The sequence below is a fragment of the Elgaria multicarinata genome, chromosome 9 (assembly GCF_023053635.1).
Source record: "Elgaria multicarinata webbii isolate HBS135686 ecotype San Diego chromosome 9, rElgMul1.1.pri, whole genome shotgun sequence".
NCBI classification, from domain to species: domain Eukaryota; kingdom Metazoa; phylum Chordata; class Lepidosauria; order Squamata; family Anguidae; genus Elgaria; species Elgaria multicarinata.
This window is the reverse complement of record NC_086179.1, coordinates 41,836,814-41,854,775: the sequence shown is the minus strand read 5'-3', so window position 1 is coordinate 41,854,775 and position 17,962 is coordinate 41,836,814. Positions and strand designations below refer to the sequence as shown.

Sequence of the window (17,962 nt, the reverse complement as noted above, 5' to 3'; positions counted from 1 at the left end):
GCAAAGTGGGAGCCTCTGGCTGCTGCTACTTTAAATTTCCCAAGAATGCCTCTGGGGCTGGTTACTTGTCCTTTTTGACTAGCCATTCCCACCCACTAGGGTGACCATATGAAAAGGAGGACAGGGCTCCTGTATCTTTAACAGTTGCATAGAAAAGTGAATTTCAGCAGGTGCCATTTGTATATATGGAGAACCAGATGAAATTCCCTCTTCATCACAACAGTTAAAGCTGCAGGAGCTATACTAGAATGACCAGATTTAAAAGAGGGCAGGGCACCTGCAGCTTTAAATGTGGTGATGAAGAGGAAATTTCCCCAGGTTCCCCATATATACAAATGACACCTGCTGAAATGTCCTTTTCAATACAACTGTTAAAGATACAGGAGCCCTGTCCTCCTTTTCATATGGTCACCCCACCACCCACCCATGGTAGCCATTTTATGCATGTAACCATAAGCCCAAAAGGTAGCCTGCCCCTGGGCTAGTGGGTGGCAGCAATTGACAGCTGCTATGGAAACATAGCATCCAGTCATGTAGACAGGAAGAGACAGTTCTCACCATGCTGGGCTGAGAGGTCAGCTAGCAAAGTGTTAATTTTTTTAAAAGGCATGACTTTCTCAGCTTGGCGTCTTACAAAGGCTTCCGGGTTGTGGATATGAAATCCATGGAAATCCATGATAAAATGGGATGCAACTGCCTCAGCTGTTTGCAGGGCTAAACTGACAGCTTTGCCAGATTGCAGGGCCTCGTAATAAAGCTAAAAGTGTAAGAACTGCAAGAATCATTTGCATTACTGAATCCCTACTGCTAATGAAGTGTCCCAGATGCTGGCATGCGGATGTCACGCACTGTCAAATCTGCGTACATCGATCTGACTACAGAAGTTCCATCACTGGTGCGGGCTTAGAAGTAAAACTGATTCCTGCACCTTCCATGGATATTAGTAATGAAATACATGCATTGGCCCTAACTCTCTATCACAGACTTTAGGGACATTTCTTGAACTATTGTCAGAGGTATATATTCCAAAGATTTCATAGGAAAGGGAATATAAAGTATCTTCTTATATTGCTGAAAAGACTCCTCAAAAAGTTTATTGAATAAGTTTTCAGACCATTTCACACACAATAAACGTGTTAAAAACAAACAATACATGAATCTTAAAATTATTTTTAAAAAGTCTAAAATTAAGATAAAACAATACTTAAAAAGATAAAAGTACATAAACCTTTTGATAAAATAAGTGTTTATGCTCCTATTGAGGTCCCAAAAGGTTTAAAAGCTGTTACATGGCTCATTTAAAACATGTTTTTCCTTGAAAAGACTCCTCTGAAATACGATTGAAGGGAAGTCCTTCCCAAATACAGAGATTAATACAGTTTATGCTGGTTATTATTATTATATTAGTAGTAGTAGTAAGTACATACATAGCATAATAATAATAGCATTTGTATAGAACTTCATGTTGATGTTGTCAATTACACCGTGGGGGGTTTTCAAGCAAAAAATAAAGCCCAAAACAAATATCCTCAAAGCAAGACCTGCTGGCAAAAAGCAAACCAAACAGCCTTATAAAAATGAGAGCACTATAAATTCTAGTTACTAAATAATCATTCTTTGGGCTTGAAGATTTTATTGGTCATATTAAATACGTGCTTAAGAGTTTACAAGGCATTCGAGCACATTTGCCAGACTTACCCTGAGGGTTATAGATCGTGGTGGTTTCTGAGGTGGATCTTCGTGAAGCCTGTCTCCCAGTGAGGATAAAATGCGTTTTCGATGGCCAAGTAAACTGATTTTTAAAACCTGAAAAACAAAAAGAAGCTTATGTAGAAACAAATCTATTAAAAATAACCGATATTGAAGAACCCGCCATAAAAATTCATCCATAGAGCTATTAATAAGTATATTATTCCTGAAACTGAAGTGAAGAAAAGTAATATGTGGTAGTAAGGCATATAACAGAGAGTTTGCTTGTCAGAAATTAGTCTGGAAAGAATGCCAGAAGGAATCCAAAGTAGTGAGACAGAGAATAAGCCAAAAGACTACGAGGTAGAGATAAGCAGTGTCAAAAGGGGAGAGGAATAGGGAGGACAACAGTCAACACGGAAAGAAGACAATTACAAAATAACAAAACTCCAGAAAGCAAAAGAGTAATCGGCATAAAGAAGAAAAAGGCCTCAAACTCCCAGTTTAACATTTTAGGGTTGAAGTGGAAAGGGAAATTTTGTGCAAAACACAATCATTCTGATGTGCAGACTGCTTGCTGCAGAGGGCCCACAATCATACCTGCCATTGAGAACTATAGAGGAAAGTGGGCAGCACAGTCTAAACATGGCTTCATTGTAGGCAGTGGGTCAGGTGGGTATTGCATGTGCACCCAATGCCTGAAAAACTATGAGTGTAGATACATGCACTGAAAGTGCCAACATTTTCAACATTAGGCGACGAGTGTCAGCCTCGTTTGCACAAACTATGGGGTGGGTGGGTGTCCAACCCTGACCATCTGCCAGAGAAACAGAAATTGCTGGTGGAATGGTTGTCCCTACACCCCTACAGCTCCCCCCATGCCCCCTCCAAATCTGCTGTGGAGGGTTGAGAGACCCTCTGGAGCAGATTCTGAAGGTGAATGGGGTGTCTGCAGGGGAAAGGAGAGCAAGGAAAAGGAAGATCAATCACACCAATGGAAGAGTGCTCGCATTTTGCTGGACAACGCCCAATTCTGAAACAGAGTTGGCGTAATGCAAGTGGATGCTGAGTGGGTATATCCATGCCCTGAGATCAGTGCAACATCAGGTTCAACTATTGTGATGCACTCTGCATGGGTCTACCCTTGAAGAGCATCTGGATGGTCCAATTGGTTCAAAATGCAGCAGCAAGTCTACTAAGTGGTGCGTGGTATTGTGATTTCATCACCCCAATATTAAAAGATCTGCACAAGGCCTTTTGAAGACACCCTCACTTACAGAGACCCATTTGTCAGGCATATGGGAAAGGACTTCCTTGTGTGTTGCTTCCAAATTCTGGAATGGACACCCTCTGGAGTTATGAATACTCTTTGCATTTAGGATGGGAGTCACATCTTTTTTATTTAACCTTTACAACTGTTTTTTATGATTTTTAAGGTAATTTATAACGTTTTACTATGATTTGTTTCTGATTTTTATTTTCTGAATTTTTGTAAAGCTCCTTGGTTGGTTTCAGAAAGGCAGTATAGAAATTTAAGAAATAAATAATTGAAAAGCATGGACCCCCATGGTGGCATATGATATCTAAAGAATAGGGAACATTTTAATGCATGGTATTTGTTCCATATTTGTTTTGGCTTTATTGACAATGTTCATCTAAAGTAAGCGTCATTATCCAGAACATTAAATCCCTTGAAGAGAAAACATCTGATACTCATATATATATTCATCCTGGCAAAGCAGACAAGCATTATTACTGCCAAATTTTGGTGCCTGTTACTAAAAAGAATTTTGCAACTGATCTGTGATAAAAAAAAAAACTAAAGTACCTCACTGCAATGCCACAGAAAAAAAGTCCTTTTGCACATGCTAAATTTTATTATAGTGAATTAGAAAGGCATATGCAATTTCACTGAAAAATATGATATGCACTACAAAATCCTACAGCTCTGTCTCTGCTTTCCTACTGGAAGTTGGTGTAAAACAATGATAAGATTAAAACATGGCATATGTGCAAAAGATCTTTAAATATATATTTATATAGGCCAATATGCATTTATTCATTGAATTGCCAAGCTAAATTCCAGTAAATTCTGTTATTGTTATATTGTAATAATTGTACTCTATTAAAAGTTTCTTAAAGTTGACAGGTGTGTGTGTGCAGCATATGTAGCCTGACACGTCTGTCTGATGATGGATGATACTGAAAAGCACATACTGTTCCAGTTAAGGCTGACATTAAACTTATACTATCTATTTTTCTGCCTGAAAGTTATTTTTCTAATTGTGTAGAAAACGAAGGTGCACTTTAAAATAATCTGCTATTTCGCTATCTTCCTGTTGCCTCCCTGCACTTCTGAGAACTTTGTACATCAACCAGATGAAAAGAGCTGTACGTTCAAGGAAAATCCACAAATCCACAGTCTTTACCTGAAACAGAAGCAGTGTTAATGAATGGTTGATCATGATGGGAAATATTTAATAGCTATTCAAAAGTAGCAGAAGAATGTAGTTGTGCACCTCAAGAACTTGTCTTTGATCTAAGGTAACAGTGGTAATTGTACCAATCAGTAGAGAAAGGGATGAAAACTAGTTCTTGCAGGATGACTCATATCATGATTTTTGTGATGAGAAAGCAGAAGCACAACAGTTTCTTCCTGTCCCACTTGGGTAATGTAAGAAGTCCTGCACCATATGGAAAAGTTCATGAGGTGGCTCCTTCTCACACCAGTGTTGCCCTTCCAAGAAACTGGAGCACGGAGGAAATGGACTCTTCCCATGTGGTCCAAGCCTTCGGATAGTACCCAAATAGCACAGGAAGAAGCCATGCTGCACTGGACCGAGTCCTTTTGAGTTAATTTTGCCACACGGTGAACCTGTTGTGTGATTGTTTCAGCACATCTTCAAATCTCAAGTTGCCATGTACTAGTTCAACCATTTTTATAAGGTTTTCAAGATCACAGAGACAAAATTTCGGACAAAACAAAACAAACAATACAACCATTTCAAAAAATTAGATGAAAATAGTTGTATGAATTACCTTAAAGAAGAGAGATTGCACTGGCTCATTAAGGGCTCAGCTTTTAAAACGGACTCAGATTGCTTGCGCAGATATCATTCATTCACTCAGCTTATATGCAAACATTAGTGCCAAAGAATTTCATGAAACATATCTTTAATTCAAGGAAAATTCTATATAGGCCTGCAGATTTACCAATCTTTAAGATGCTTTACTGCCCCGTTACTTCTTGAAATTCAGTTGGTGCGCCTATAAAAGCAAGATTATTTTCTTCTATATAAGAGATTTATGAAGTTGCTAAATACTGCTGTGTCTGTAGCTTGCTTAGCTCTGGAAACCCCATCAGTTCTTAAAGATTTGAGCTGCCTCCAGGATTGCCCAAGCTTATAACATTCTCATCCCTATAACTATCTGATAAAATAACCTGAGAAAGGACTGGAACAGAGATTAAAATGTCATTTTCAGCTGACTCAGCATGCAGCAGAGGATGGCATTTGCTTCCATCAAAAAGATCTCTTTTGATTTGAAAAGGTGACCACTCTAGTAAACAGTGAGGCAGTGGCTGTTCTGAATCAGTGCCTCAGCATGGTAATGGAGTGGATGAGAAACAATAAACAGAGATTCAATCCAGACAAAGCTTGAGGTACGGTTAGTGGGTGGTTTGTCTGTGATGTGATTTTCAACAAGTTCAGGATGGGGTTGCACTTCCCCTATAAAATATCATTTTCATCATTTGGGGGTGCTGTTGGATACAGCATATAGGTCCCTTTCTAATTAGTTGTGGCAAAGTAGTCACTTCAGGATTCATTAAGAAGTTAAAATATAGCAGTATATTGCTACTTCTGTCCCAATTTTATAGAATTGGGAACATACTAGACAAACTTTTCTCTCTCTCTCTCTCTTTTTATAGTCATTCGGAAACAATGTAAAATACTGGGACATTGAATTCAGGTCACAACAAGGTTTGACAGAATGGGAGCCAGCAGCAGTAGCATAGTTCATTCCTTGCTAAGAAAAAAAGAGGTAAAAAAATAAAATAAAATAAATATTGCAGCTATAACTCTGGCATATACATTTATTTTCCTAAATCTATATTTCACCCACAAACATTTGCCCTGGGCTGAAACCTGGCATCCTTTTCACAGTGTAATTGCTTTCATTATTTTGAAAAATAAATATGGCTGAACCATTAAACTTTAAAAAGTGAATGCATGCATGCACACTGCAGAGCTGACAGAGGAACATTGAGGTTGCAATCCTATACTCAGTTTCCTGGGAATAGGCCCATTGAACACAATGGGCTTCACTTCCAAGAAGACATTTTTAGGATTGCACTGATCTCACTACCAGGAAAACAGCTAGAAGAAATCAAAAACAACTCCAAGTGAAACATGGAGAAGTTCTGCATCCAATAATCCTTGCTTGGACTTGGGGCTAATAAAACTGACACTGGAGAGAGCACAGTGCCCTGAGTGAACATAGAATCATAGAATCATAGAATTGTAGAGTTGGAAGGTGCCTAAAAGGCCATCGAGTCCAACCCCCTGCTCAATGCAGGAGTCCACCCTACAGCATACTTGACAGCTGGTTGTCCAGCTGGCTCTTGAATGCCTCTAGTGTGGGAGAGCCCACAAGCCCATAACCATTCCCTTTTGCAAAAGCAGTCAAGGGTATCATCTATGGATGTACAAAAACGGCCTTCGCTGTTGAACGGGAGGCTCTCCACTCTCGATCTAGCTTCCTGGTAGAGTTCTGCAGTATGAAGCCAGGCATGACATCTCAAAGAAATAGTGGCTGCCGTGGTCTTTGAGCCACAATGAGCCATGTGGCAGGCTGTGTTGATCTGAGCGCTTAAGCTTGGAATATCATCACCAGGCTTTTGACATCATCCGGGAGACGGTCAGAGAAGATTGCTGCTTTTCCACATAAGAACTTTGGTAGGCTGTCATGCATGCCTCACAGTTCACCATGCAGAGTGACAGGGCTGCACTGGAGTGGATTCTGCATCTCATTGATACTAATTTTCTTCCCTCTGAATCCATGGGAGCAGAGTGAGGCATTTGTTTATGACTTTGATTGGGATGCTTCCACAATTATAGAGTTTGGTGCAGGGTGTTTGAAGAGGAAGGAACAATCTCCTTCTTGAACCCTAAATAGATCCACTATTCTTCTAGACAGAGCAAAGGGTTTCACCCAGGATTATTTAATAACATGCACTCATGTCGGAAGCATCTGTGTTTGATTACATACATTAATGATGGAAGCATCAGGGTGGTATCTGGTGATTCTAACTCTGGTTGTACCCTTTTAAATTATGGATCCATGACCTCTAGTCCAGGTTTTTTTTGCTATTCTGAGAAATTGTTCCTTGTACGCCTTATGTCATCTGACTGGGAGATAGGATTTTAATCCACTACGGCTGCGTCTAGTGCAGCGGTTGAATTCTGAACAAAAGAAATGGAAGATGAGTCTGGCAATAGTTGTTCTGCATCAAAGAGGAGTCAATCATTGTTGTTTGTGTGATTGGTACCAATCATGGCTGGATAAGTTTTACTGCCGGCAATGACTGCATAGCAGTCGATGGCTTTGAGTTTTTTCAGAATTATGTCCTGAAAAAAGTTAGCCAGAAGAGGACAGCGGAGACAAATTTGTAAAGTTTGGTACTGCGGTAGATTCCAATATGTGAGCATTAGACAGTTTAAATACTGTGTGAAAAGGTATTGCATGGTTAGAAGTTGCCTTAGATCGGTCTACACAGTGAGGACAAGAAGAACGTTGGTGATTGGAATGTTAATGCAGGGAGTCTGTATGCATATATTCATAATGATGCCGTCTTGAGTGAATGCTCCCCGTAATAATGACCTTTTTCAGACAACACACTATGCCACGATGTTGAAGCATTTTGAGCTAAACATTAGCATGTCATGTGATCCATTCCTAACCATGGTGGCTGCATAAACACAGTTTAAATATGCTCACTAACCATTTGCTGCAAAAGGGTTTAGTGGCCTAACCATGACTTAATGTGTTGTCTGAACAGGCCCAATGAGAAGGAGACAAGCAGAAGCAGGAGTTATGTCAGGGGAGTTGAGGTCATGTGAGAGTTGCTATTTCTCTAGGATTGGTGTTGCCAATCACATAAGAATTTGAGGAGGTGTCTGCACAGAGGGTAGCTGATCTGGAGCTAGCATAGGCTCAAGTCAGGTTCAATGTTGGATTCTATCCTATGAGCCGTCTTCTTTTTTTCTTTTTCTGGCCTAGGGATTATTGGGGCATTTGTTTCAGGACTTGGTCTGCTTGATCTGTTTGGTCTTGACTGTTGTTATCAAAGGTCAGGTTTTGAGCTGTTGGTCCGAGAGGGCAGCCGAAACTGTAGGTACTACAAAGGCTGGTACTTCTGATACCAGTGATGGCTGCCCTGGAGCGCTTTCCATTATGTTGTGAGCCGGAAGACTCTAAGGGAGCTGAGGAAATACACAGAGGCCAGTTCAGTGGATATCTAGTGCCTTGAGAGCTTGTTCCTACAATAGGTCACCATTGTGCTTCCCCTGGCCTGATTCGTAAAGGCCTGGTGGTGGGTGTAGGAATACCCCGTGTGCCTCTCCAATTCAAAGAAGGCAGCTAGAATGTCCATTGGTCCACAGTCACTTCACGCCACAGCAGGTACAATTTTTTAAGAAGGCCTCGGTGCCTATGCACCCTGAAGGAGCAATGAGGAAAAAGAAAGAAAACTCAGAGAAGACAGGAAAGTAAGAAGGAGGGAGAAAACTCTGTTGAGCATCCCAGGAGAGGACAGTAGATTTTTTTTAGTTATTTATTTTTGCCACAAGGAAAGAAAATGTTCCAAGTAATATGATCAAACATTTATAATACTGAAAACCTTATTTTTCTTCTAAATAAGTTTTTGATTCTTAGAATTCAGGGTGGGAGGGGACAGGTTACAAAAATTACTGAAATATTCTCTCACCCAGAGGAACAATACCAGTAAGCTCTGCTTTCAGATTATTTAATATTTGCTTCCCTAATGGCAGACATCTTTAGACAGAAAAAAGGTCGACAACTCTCCCATGCTGGCTAAAGACAATTGTTTTGGAAAGCAGGTTGTAATGAAAGTTGGGATTCTTTTAGGAGCGTGCATCAGATTCAGATACTCCTGTGTCCAATATCCTTATAGTTGTCGAGGAAAAAAATAAAAATGTGAAAAATAAACAATGTTGATGGAAAGGCTTCATCAGGACTACAAATGGAGCAGAACAAATCTCATTGTGGCTATATTGCCCACATCATAATCAAAAAACATTTCTCATTTTCCCTGCCTAGGCCAGGAAACAAGGGTTAAAGCTTTCTTGGATTAAATGATGTTAAGGGGACTAGGCATTCCAAGATACCAATGAGAAGATTGTGACCAGGACTCTAGCAGGCAATGGAATAACATCTACTCATTGATTTATATGAATTAGAGGTCGTATAGAAACCACAAAAACAAAAACCATAACTGCTGAAATCCTGAAACGTAGTGATCAAGATTGGAACACTGACAGATAAGATGAGCAATCAGAGGTGCAGCTAGGTAATTTTAGACCCTGGACTTAATGGGTTCATGGGAGGAGTGGGTTTAGATGACCATGTTGTATTATTTCAGTTGTGAAACACACAACTAACATATTTGTTCTTTCCAAACACACCACCAGCATCACACCATGCTTTATAACTGTTTCGACATTACTGATATGTTGGAGCAAAACAACCAAAATAACATAACAGAACACCCTGTATGCCAACCATGATTTTTTAAAAGAAAAATGCTCTGAGCACATACAGGTTTGCATTTTAAATGAAATAAATCATGGCACCATCATGATTACAAGAATGAAATGGAGTTTGTTTCTGCTGCCCTGGTTGGTCCTCTCCATATGATAAAAATAAGATGAACATATGCAACCATATTAATGCCAAGAAGTAGGTCTTAAGTTGGGTTAGCCCTCTCCATACGATGGCTGCCATTTTTGTTACTGTAACTGTTATAAGAATGGTTGCCGAAATATATTTGAGTGCATCTTTAAGGAGCCCACTCCTTGCCTGCGTCTTAGTTAGCAATATTCTAGGTAATGAGACTGTGTTGTAGCTGGGGAAAAAGCTACGTTTCTGTAAAACTGTAGTGAATCTGCCTGATTTCTAGCTAGAGGAAAGACGTTTTTTGAGTTGAACGTATGCCCCCTGAGCCCAATTATTAACAACAGTATTTATTTTTGCCTTGTAATTCCACTACTAAGAGAAAATGTAACATTAAAACATTAAAATTTATTTAGGAAGCTGGAAATGAGTGGCATCATCAACTGTTTTGCATAGTGTAGGAAATGCATAAGCAGGTTTCCTCAAACAACAGCCTTAAGGAACACAACAAACATTCTCAGAAATCCCATCTAAACTGGTTCCAGTTATTATCTGGAAAGACAATGATAGTCAAAGCCAGTTAGCACCGCGCATCATTGCCTGACATCCTGCTGTTCTTTGACTCTTAATCTGTGAGGAAGAAACACTGTGGGTGGGAGAGAACAGGTTCCCTGCGCACAGCAGGCCAGTTGGATTAAGTCTGCTAGGAGCCAGGAGGGGACATCAGCAGCACTTCTCAAAATATCTTTCCCCTTAATGCCTTAAGGTGAGAGAAGAAGGGCTGCCAATGAAACAGCAATTAAAAAGAAAACTGGTACTCAATGCCAAACTAAATAAATTCTCTCTTGTGGCTTGTAAGCGTTGTGAAAATTTCCTGCACAACAGTTTGTAGCCTGCATTATTTGAGATAAATTCAAATCGTAACTCCATTTAAATCATGCAGTTGCCTTTATTAAATGTTCAATGCCAAGAGGAAAGAACTGAACAAACCATTCTGAGCAGATGCCCAATAATATAGCCTTTGTTTGACTTGGCAAACCTATGTGTGTGTTTTTCTTAAAATTGTATTTAGCCAAACAAGTACAAACCAAAGCTGTTTCTATATTTAAAGTTTCTAGACATTTATTTCAGTGATTTTGTTTTGGTTTTGTACTTTTACTTCTTCACTTTTGAGATGTACTTAATACATGTTTGCAAGAAACTTTTCTTTAGTTATAACTAGATTGGATTTCATGAACTACACAGGAAGGTTTATGTGTAATTATTAACATTTAAAATTTCAATATATTAAATTATCACTCTTAAAACCTTAGTAATTAAAACCACAAATGTCCTGCCATTTCCGTTAGTACCAGCCAACCCAAGAATATAATGCTTATAGCTTTCCAATGAAGCAAAGCTGTCTTGATTTGAAGTGCTGAGGAGAACACTCCAGCCCTTTTCTCAGTTGGGGACGCTTGGCCACACACATCATCCCCAATCAGTAAGGAGGCGGTAAAGCATTAAGAATGCCACTCCCCTTCCCTATTGGGAGGACAAGCGGCAGGCTAAGTCAGGCGAATCCCCTTATCTCTGATCATCAGTAGGAGATAACAGGGGATTCCCCACTCTTCCCCCAAGCCCCAAGTAGCCACCAGGGGGCAGGCCTTGGGGAGAGGAGTGGGCAGGGCCCACAGAAAGAGCCAAAGCTTCCGCCAGCAGGATGAGGAACCTCCCTGGGCCAGATTATGCCTAGTGCTGGAACTTCCCTGCTGTAGGTAATACTCAGCTATTGACTAATAGATCAGTGGTGAGACTCAGTATAAGGCAACTTCTGATGTTTAGCTGTGTTCTACATGTGACTATTATTTTTCTTAGGTAGCCTTATTATAAAAGACCTAGCACATACTATTTCCTTAATGTGTTTTCTGTCACAATGAAACCAGGATGGTAAATTCACTGAAACGGTGAAAATGGTAACCCCACAACTTTGGTATTAATTTAAGGGATGTGTCATCCCATATTACTGAAAAGGTCTCTACATTTCTTATGACCTCAATACAAATTAGAAAAAACATGTTGCAATCCTCTTGAGAGAAGGAACTTCACAAAGCTGTATATTATTTTTATGTCACTTTTTATTTATCTTTTGTATGTTTTATATTGATTTTGCTGGTCTGCGACCGTAATAAATAATTGATTGATTGAAAATGGTAAGCAGATAATAATAATAACAATAACAACAACAACCCCCCTTAGGCTTCTAACATGGACTCTGCCTAGATTTACACAACATGCTAACCCACAACCACAGTTCAACAACAACCCACACTCAACCACTGTGTGTGGGTTACCATGTTGTGTGAACCTAGCCCAGGGGTCAAGATTGTATTTCATCCATACTGAAAATACTTCATTGGCTCCTGGTCTTGTTCTGAGATGAATTTGAAGTGCCAGGGACTGCATGACTCAAGACTTGTATACCTGTTGGACTGTTTTCACCCTTACTATTCCTCCCGATTACTGAGATCATTATCTGAGGCTCTCCACCTCCTGAGGTATGGTGGGTGCTGACAGGAAAGAGTACCTGTTGAGTTTTGATGCCCTACATCTGGAACACTGTCCCTAGGAGACTTGCCTGACACCTATGTTGTTTTCATTTTAGCAACCGGCAAACTTTTTTTTTTCATTCTCTCAGGTTTTTAAATTTTAAATCTGTTTAGTCACTGTGAACATCTATTTGCTCTCTTTTATTATATTATCTTCTGTTTACTCTGATTTGAATGTGGTGATTGTAGTGTTTTTTAATCATCTAATGTTCACTGCAGTGTTTCTTGTAGAGTTTTTTATCAGCTACAGTTAGCTGTCTTGGGAGTACTGTGTACTGAATGTTGCAGGATACAGCTTAAAACAGGCAATATGGAGGAGGAGGATTTACTTATATGAGATGGGGAGATTTATTTATTTATTTATTACATTTCTATACCGCCCAATAGCCGAAGCTCTCTGGGCAGTTTACAAAAGTTAAAAACAGTAAACATTAAAAGTATACAAAATTTTAAATCATCAAAACATAAAAACAACAGTATAAAAACAACAGTATCCATTTTAAAAACAACAGTCCGTTAAAAAATAAACTTAGCGTTGTTAAATGTTGTTAAATGCCTGGGAGAAGAGAAAAGTCTTGACCTGGTACCGGAAAGATAACAGTGTTGGTGCCAGGCAAGTCTCATTGGGGTGATCATTCCACAGTCAGGGGGCCACCACCGAAAAGGCCCTCTCCCCTGTTGCCATCCTCTGAGCTTCCTTCGGAGTAGGCACTCAGAGGAGGACCTTAGATGTTGAGCGCAGTGTACGGGTAGGTTCATGTTGAGAACTTTTAAGGCGGTGGGCCATATCCCCAGATTTTCACATGGCAGTATCTTGTGGTTTTCCCACAGGTGCGCTATTCTATTCTGTGTTTTTTTTGGGTTAAGATGTTTGGCTTTGCTATCAATTTTCTCACTTACTTATCATTTACAACTCTCCTTATAGAACACAATTGTTTTCAAACATATAAACTGTATTAACAATAGAAAATTTGGTCTAATGTTTCATTGTTGTCTCCATTTTAATGTATATTTATGTCAGTATTACTCAAATATTTTGAGTTCAGACACATTTCCAACTTCTGGCATCCCAAACCAAACACCAACTACAGGTGAGTGCATGAACATCACTGCATACAGTTGTATACCTGCAGGGATGTGTAGGTCAAATACTGGCATTAGAGGAAGAATAGAGCAGGATATGTCTTATCGCTCTAGAGCCAATCACAGGAAAACATAATTAAAACAAAGTGGTAGCTTTTTCCCAATCAGACTGGGGGAGGAGTCTCCAACAAATCTAATGTGGATCAATAAGGATCCAATGCTAGGGGGCAATATTCAATCCTATGCCTTAGCTGGCGGTAAGAGCAAAGTTCTACCTGCCTCAGGATCCTTTCTTCTCTCAAATTTTGCATTCTCTCCCAGGGGTAACTCCAGCCCAAGAGGGGATAACTTCATACCACTGATCTGTGTAGTCTCTAAATCCTGCTATAGAGATTTGAAATAATCCTGACTTGGTCCCTTCATGGCATATTCCCATTGACTGGCTTCCCCCACCCCCATAAGTGACTTTTCTGTTACATGTCAGCTATTCTGCAGTTTTATTTAATCACAGCTCATTTTATTTAGTGTAGTCCATTCAGGCAATAAAGGACACATTATATTATAATGCTGTTTTTACTGTGCTGCAACAATTTTTTACAAGGGAGCTAAGGGGTCTGTAAAAAAATCTGACCTTCTATTCTTCTCATTTTTTCCACATCCATTTATATTCCTTGTTTCCCTAATCTACTGATTTATTTATTTATTTATTTATTACATTTCTATACCGCCCAATAGCCGGAGCACTCTGGGCGGTTCACAAAACTTAAAACCATTCAAAGTATAAAACAGCAGTATAAAACCAAAATATAAAATACAATATAAAAGCTCAACCAGATAAAAACAACAGCAATGCAAAATTACAAATTTAAAACACCAAGTTAAAATTTATTTATAGACTGTTAAAATGCTGGGAGAATAAAAAGGTCTTCACCTGGCGTCTAAAGGCATATAATGTAGGTGCCAAGCGAACCTCCTTAGGGAGCTCATTCCACAGCCGGGGTGCCACAGCAGAGAAGGCCCTCCTCCTGGTAGCCTGGTTGCATTGATATCTTTTGCTTTAAGAACTTCACTGCATGATCCCAGCTCATTAGGAATCCTGCAGTGGACATGATGACATCACAGTGCCATGAAACCAATCAGCTTCTGAATATGTAATGATGCCACTGAGATAAAACATGGCCTTTTCAATGTTCTTGCAGATGTCTGTTGACCCTGGGCTGGTGTGCCCTGTTTTGCCATGTTGCATTAGCAGTTTCATTGTTTTTCCACAGCTCCCTGGCAAGAATTTCACCCCAATCCATCGTTACTCTTTTGACTACATGGAGCAGAAAGTGATGGGGACACATCAGAACATGCACTCCCATTCAACTTCTGCCCCAACTATTGAAACAATGTACAACTGAAATGAGGTACAGAAACATCAATGTAATTTCCTTAGCAATGCCAATATGAGCTGTCGTTCCCACCACTGCTAACGTATCCTTTGTGAATAATTTCATACTGCTTTGCACAGGACTGCAATCATTGCTAGAAGGGGAGACATATTTCACAGGGAGCAAAAAAATGTTTACAAAATTCACCTTCGCCCCTTCTTTTCAACTGAGCAGTCATTTGTACGGTATACAAAAATAAAAAGAATTCTAATTAGAAATGATGCCCCAAACAATGCAGCTGAGGGAAAAGGCAGCAACACTTGAATCACTGCTAGAAACTGACAGTTTTACTCTTGAAGAAATAAAAGACTAATAATTTATTTGATGGAAAGCAAGAGCTAGGTATATTAATCAACAATGTTGAAAGATGTTTTCACATTATCTTACCATAAAGCAGAAAACTGAAAAAATTAACTCACCATGGCATAAAAATCACAGCTGAAGTAATGATTAATAATGAATCAGGAGAACAGATATAGTAAACTACAAGAAATTTATAACATAACTTTGGTATTTATTTAATATTCTACATAACCTCTTGGGATGTTTTTATGTATACATATTTCTCACATGGACTGCAACTTTAAATTAATTGCTTTGTTTGAAAGGTAAATTAGCTCTAAACCCTGTTAATTATAGAGCAATTATTCAACTACTCAGTACGCATCCAATTTGTATTATTTAATGCAGTGTTCCTTTCATTTTTACAGTGAAGATACAAATGGTACGTGGGAATTCCATTTAGATCACAGTCCTAAGGGATTGCCTCTTGATAGATCCTATGTCTATCTCGTGCCTACTGGCATAAGAGCAGCCAGGAAGGGCAAGAAGGAGGAGGTGAAGACACCTCCTGTTCCTAGTTATCTTTACAACTTTAGCTAGATGAGCCTCTTGGCTCATCTACGATACTTACCTGGCTATGGGCAGGACAGGTGAAGAAACCCTGCAGATCTTGACCTCTCCTTCTCTCTCCCCTCCCCATCCTGCCCACTATCCCACCCTCCCCTTCCCCTCTCCCTGAGCTCTTCCAAAGTTGATGTGACATTGTGAGAGCAGTTGCTATGCTGGTTACCGTGGCTACTGTGAGGAGGTGGGGGTGTGCAGAAACTGCCCAATCTCAGGGCATCTTCCCTATGCGGGAAGGTTACATCAACTAGGATTGTTTAGCTTGGAAAAAAGGAGGCTAAGGGGACATACGATAGAGGTGTACAAAATTATGCATTGTGTGGAGAATGTGGATAGGGAGACATTTTTCTTCCTCTCTCAACATACTAGAACCACGGGACATCCCATGAAGTTGATTGGTGGGAGGTCCAGGACAAATAAAAGGAAGTACTTCTTCACACAGCACATAGTTAAATTACGGAACTCACTACCACAAGATGTAGTGATGGCCACAAATTTGGATGGCTTTAAAAGGGGGTTGGATAAATTCCTGGAGGTGAAGGCTATCAATGGATACTAACCCTGATGGTTGTGTGCTATCTCCAGTATTCGAGGCAGTTGCTGGGGAACATGGGAAGGAGGGTGCTGTTGCACCATATCCTGTCTGTTGGACCCTGGCCGTTGGCTGGTTGGCCACTGTGTGAACAGAGTGCTGGACTACATGGACCGCTGGTCTGATCCAGCATAGCACTTCTTATGTTCTTATGCTTAACCTATATATTTGTAATAAACTGAAATATTATTTTGCCAATATGTCTCCAATGACAACTTTCCAAAGTTATCAAACCTGAGAAATCATGAGAAGAAAAGTGACTGTAGCACAATAATATTCATGTCATGTGTCTTTTCAGTATAGTTAGGATCCCGTTTGATTTTTTTAAAAAAAAAAATGGGCCACTTTAAAAACACTGAGTTGGATCCAGACTTAGTCATACTCAGAGTATCAATGTGACTTAAGTTAGTCATGAATAATTTAAGTTGCATTGATTTCAATTAGTTTACTCTTAAGTTTGACTAAATCTGGGTCCAACTCACTGCCGGGGAACCAGATGATTCTCCCAGATTGGTGGGAATTGCTAAACGTTCAGTATTTTTCTAATTTCCAAAGCAGTAGCCATGTAAGACTGTTGTGGAGGCCAAATAGTCTTGTAGCAATTTAAGGACCAATACATTTATTCTAGCTTTTTGTGGACACTATCCACTTCATCAGATAAATGAAATGTTAACCTCAAATTGGTAGATTTACATACGCATGCTTGGGCAGGGAGGTGGGGGGAGATATGTAAGCTCTGTAGTTAGATGAAACTAAAAATCAGAATGGACAGACTGTTACCTTAACAGTTGCCAGAATAAACGTGTTATTCTTTAAAGTAAACGAGATGGTTTGTAGCATTATTCCAATAATTCTCAAATAGTTCTCCCTATGTTCACTTAATGTGGATTTAAAATAGGGCAAATGTGTAAACACAAAATTCTAGATTTTGTTCAATCCGTGACCTATGGCAAGGTATTCTAAAACAAAAGTCTTCCCAACACATTTGTATCTAAGCTTCATTAAAAAAAAAAGTTGAACTCTGTGGCCATTATCATTTTCTGCACTTGTCTGGTGGTCCCATTGGATCACAGCATAACACATACCTTGCCTATGTATAGTTACACTAAAGGAAAATGATCAGAAGAATGATTAGATTCTAAAAATATATATACATGACTAACAATGAATGTTGTTCCAGTTGTACCCTTAACACAATAGAATCCAAAATAGTTCCTTAAGCTCCTCATTCAGTCATACACTATCCAAAAACATGTTGGCTGAAAGCACATGATATACAGAAAGCCACAGACTCCCTGTTGAAGGTACAAACACACACACATGCACACACACAGCCATGTTAAGTTACTACATATAAAGATTAACTAGACTAGATAAAAATAATCATCTATCAATACAAACAAGGCTACCTGTTCTTGAAAGAGAAAATGAGAACAATGTATTTTCACCAGCAGTTTTCAGATAAATAAAAACCAAAAATGGGGGGGGGGGGAATTAATCTGGATAAAAAGATTCATTTTTAAGAGGACTGTATCAAGAAAGTGAAGCAAAGCTTTCAAAGTGTAGAGAAACCAATTTTCTGAAGCAATCTAGAACATTTTGTTATGCCTGACACATTTCAAATATGATATAATTATTCACCACAGGCAGTTGTTAGTCATTTTATGTCTACTGAATGGGATACATTCTCTTGGCAAGACAGCTCCCTCCGAGTGGAAACAAACCAGAACGACAAACTATTCTGCGGTGCCTCAATGAAT

The 17,962-nt window shown here is 39.4% G+C and overlaps 1 protein-coding gene across 9 annotated transcripts in view; it reads right to left on the bottom strand.

Annotated features, from left to right (window-relative positions):
• The window catches only part of ANKS1B (ankyrin repeat and sterile alpha motif domain containing 1B), a 373,862-nt gene that overhangs the window by 35,318 nt on the left and 320,582 nt on the right, over positions 1-17,962 (bottom strand). For all 9 annotated transcript variants that reach the window (XM_063133719.1, XM_063133713.1, XM_063133716.1 and 6 more), the window contains one exon: positions 1,699-1,806. In XM_063133719.1, the coding sequence (XP_062989789.1) occupies positions 1,699-1,806 (108 nt within the window). The remainder of the gene's footprint in view (positions 1-1,698; positions 1,807-17,962) is intronic.